This window comes from Habropoda laboriosa, unplaced genomic scaffold (genome assembly GCF_001263275.1).
Source record: "Habropoda laboriosa isolate 0110345459 unplaced genomic scaffold, ASM126327v1 scaffold2, whole genome shotgun sequence".
NCBI classification, from domain to species: Eukaryota; Metazoa; Arthropoda; class Insecta; order Hymenoptera; family Apidae; genus Habropoda; species Habropoda laboriosa.
The window spans coordinates 675,912-676,698 of NW_017100190.1; the positions used below are offsets into that span (position 1 = coordinate 675,912).

At 51.7% G+C, this 787-nt stretch overlaps 1 protein-coding gene across 1 annotated transcript in view; it reads left to right on the forward strand.

Annotated features, from left to right (window-relative positions):
* LOC108580103 (protein Wnt-1) overlaps positions 1–190 on the forward strand; it is a 7,775-nt gene extending 7,585 nt beyond the window's left edge. Inside the window, 1 exon segment of the mRNA XM_017943767.1 lies at positions 1–190. This exon segment is cut by the window's left edge and continues 27 nt beyond it. Within this exon segment, the coding sequence (XP_017799256.1) occupies positions 1–190 (190 nt within the window).
* The last annotated feature ends 597 nt before the right edge of the window (positions 191–787 follow it).

A 787-nucleotide genomic window follows, 5' to 3' on the forward strand; every position in this document is an offset into this window, starting at 1 on the left:
CGGCACACACGGTAGGCAGTGCAACGACACGAGCATCGGCGTCGACGGCTGCGACCTGATGTGCTGCGGCAGAGGCTACAAGACGCAAGAGGTGACGGTCGTGGAGAGATGCGCCTGCACGTTCCACTGGTGCTGCGAGGTCAAGTGTCAGCTGTGCAGAATCAAAAAGACGATACACACGTGCCTCTAGGCCACACTTTTCCCTTCTTTCTGCAGAGACTGCCTCCTTCCCGGCGAAGGACGTATCCGTAGTCTCTCGTTCTTCAAATTCAACCAAGTCATTTCGAACGTCGAGGCGATCCTACCGCGAGGAACACAGCGATCGGTTCAGAATCGAGAATAGACCGAGTCGCGGTGACGGAGCTAACCCGTTCGAGCGGGTAAGTTCCTCGTGTCCCAGTATTAACGCGAAACGATCGAGACCATGTATTTATTACGCGTCGTTCCACGGACGCGTACTAAAGACTGAAACGGTGCGAGAAGCGTTGCAATAGTGGTTCGCGATCGTAAGCATAGATATATCACTGTAAATACGGAAAAAATTCACCCTAACTTTTGTACCCTGTTACTCTTCGAAATCGCCAAGCGCCTACCCTCTACACCACCCTCCGAGGAAGCGCGAACTTTGATAGACTCGTTATTTATTCCGATCCTCCGGATCGCGTACTTGTATATACGCATAGGTGATAAATTTATTTTTTTCTTTTAAGTATCGCCGTTCGCGAGAAGCCCCCGGTTGTAAATAATCGACGCCGTTGAGACCAAGTCCACGCTCTACGCGGAGCGC